Source organism: Chionomys nivalis, chromosome X, assembly GCF_950005125.1.
Source record: "Chionomys nivalis chromosome X, mChiNiv1.1, whole genome shotgun sequence".
Classification (NCBI taxonomy): domain Eukaryota; kingdom Metazoa; phylum Chordata; class Mammalia; order Rodentia; family Cricetidae; genus Chionomys; species Chionomys nivalis.
In genome coordinates this window covers 61,175,484-61,177,519 of record NC_080112.1, presented here as the reverse complement: position 1 = coordinate 61,177,519, position 2,036 = coordinate 61,175,484, and the positions used below count along the sequence as shown (strand labels likewise).

Below are 2,036 nucleotides of genomic sequence, written 5' to 3'. Positions count from 1 at the left end.
GCCTTTAATCCCAGCACTCGGGAGGCAGAGGCAGGCGGATCTCTGTGAGTTCGAGACCAGCCTGGTCTACAAGAGCTAGTTCCAGGACAGGAACCAAAACCACAGAGAAACCCTGTCTCAAAAAAACCAAAAAAAAAAAAAAATTATAAAAATAGAGAATCTCTCTCCAACTGACCAAGAAACATCCTCTCTGCTAGCTTTCTTAGTGGGAGAAGGTGCTATATAGGCTGTTGACTCTAACAAAGGGTAGACCTGGCATGCTGCCACAACACCCTTTCAAGAAAGATATGCCTACTGGTACAATACTGGCAAGACTAATGACGTAAATGACCCTTTCTGAGTGAATTTGAGGCCTGCTCCATTCGGTCACTACAGCTTCTGCTGTCGTTAGCAAGGAGGCCACCCCAGCAGCATCCAGTAAAGCAGTTCTTACGACCTTTGTTGGATCAATGATTCCCTTCTCCACCATGTTCACAAATTCCCCGAGCATGGCATCATACCCAACTTCTGAGGAACTCTGCAGAATCTTCTCGACTATCAAAGACCCTTCAACACCCGCGTTCTTAGCAATGGTCATGGCGGGAATTTTGAGTGCTCTTTTAATAATGTCTATACCTATTTTCTGATCCTCATTAGAAGGCTTTAGGGAATCCAAGGCTGGGATGCAGCGGAGCAGAGCGCAGCCCCCGCCTAGCACGATGCCTTCTTCCACAGCTGCTTGTGTGGCATTGAGTGCGTCTGTAACTCTGTCTTTCTTCTCATTCACCTCTACATCGCTTGTTCCTCCAACCTTCAGTACAGCTACTCCATCTGAGAGCTTTGCGAGACGCTCGTTCAGCTTCTCCTTTTCGTATTCACTAGTGGTGATGTCGAGCTGCTCAGTGATCTCCTGGATGCGTTTCTCAATTTGAGCCTTGTCACCTTTTCCTTTCAAAAGCATGGCGTCATCCTTAGTGACAATGACCTCTCCAACTTTTCCTAAGTCGTGAGCTTGAACATCTTCAAGGTTTAGATTCAACCCCTCTTCTCCAAATACCGCACCACCAGTAGCAATAGCCATATCTTTAAGCTGGTTCTTCCTGTTGTCCCCAAACCCTGGCGCTTTGACTGCCACAACCTGAAGACCCACTTTCAGCCTGTTCAAGACCAGTGTGCTTAGAGCTTCTCCATCAACGTCCTCAGCAATGATGACCAAAGGCTTAGGATGAGCATTGGCAATTTCCAGAGCGGGCACGATGGACTGCACACTAAAAATCTTCTTTTCACTCAAAAGAACATAGGCGTCTTGGAATTCACATTTCTGACCTTTCGATGTGTTAATAAAATACGGGGAAATATATCCTCTGTCAAACTTCATGCCTTCAATAATTTCTAACTCATCATTCAGGGTTTTCCCATCCTTCACTGTGATGACACCCTTCCTTCCCACCTTCTTCATAGCATCTGAAATGATGTTTCCAATATCTTTGTCTCCATTTGCAGAAATTGTAGCAACCTGAGCAATTTCTTCAGGGATTGTCACGGGTTTAGATTGTTTTTTCAGTTCAGCAATTACAGCATCAACAGCCAACATCATACCTCTCCGGATTTCTACTAGGTTGGCCCCTTTGCTGATCTTCTCAAAGCCCTCCTTGGCAATAGAACGTGCCAGAACGGTAGCTGTGGTAGTGCCATCCCCGGCCTCTTCATTTGTGTTATTGGCAACATCTTGAACAAGTTTAGCTCTGATATTTTTGTATTTGTCCTTTAAATCAATTGACTTTGCCACAGTGACCCCATCTTTCGTTACTTTGGGACTTCCCCACCTCTGCTCAATAATCACCGTTCTTCCCTTTGGCCCCATGGTAACAGCTACAGCGTCGGCTAAAAGGTCTACACCTTGAAGCATTAAGGCTCGAGCATCCGCACCAAATTTCACATCTTTGGCATAGGCCCGAGTGAGATGAGGAGCCAGCGCCCGGGACACTGGTCTCATCTGGCGAAGGACTGTGGGTAGTCGAAGCATTTCTGCGGGGCGGCGGCAGGAGCGCACGAGG

General features: G+C 46.8%; 1 protein-coding gene across 1 annotated transcript; it reads right to left on the bottom strand.

The window, feature by feature from the left end:
• Positions 1-202: 202 nt before the first annotated feature.
• On the bottom strand, positions 203-2,036 carry LOC130868425 (60 kDa heat shock protein, mitochondrial-like). The gene has a single exon (XM_057760652.1). It carries the CDS (start codon positions 2,003-2,005, stop codon positions 203-205), a length of 1,803 nt encoding a protein of 600 aa, XP_057616635.1. The 5' UTR covers positions 2,006-2,036.

Excerpts from the sequence above, each read along its gene's own strand:
- LOC130868425 (XM_057760652.1), bottom strand. The coding sequence starts at position 2,005 with ATGCTTCGACTACCCACAGTCCTTCGCCAGATGAGACCAGTGTCCCGG.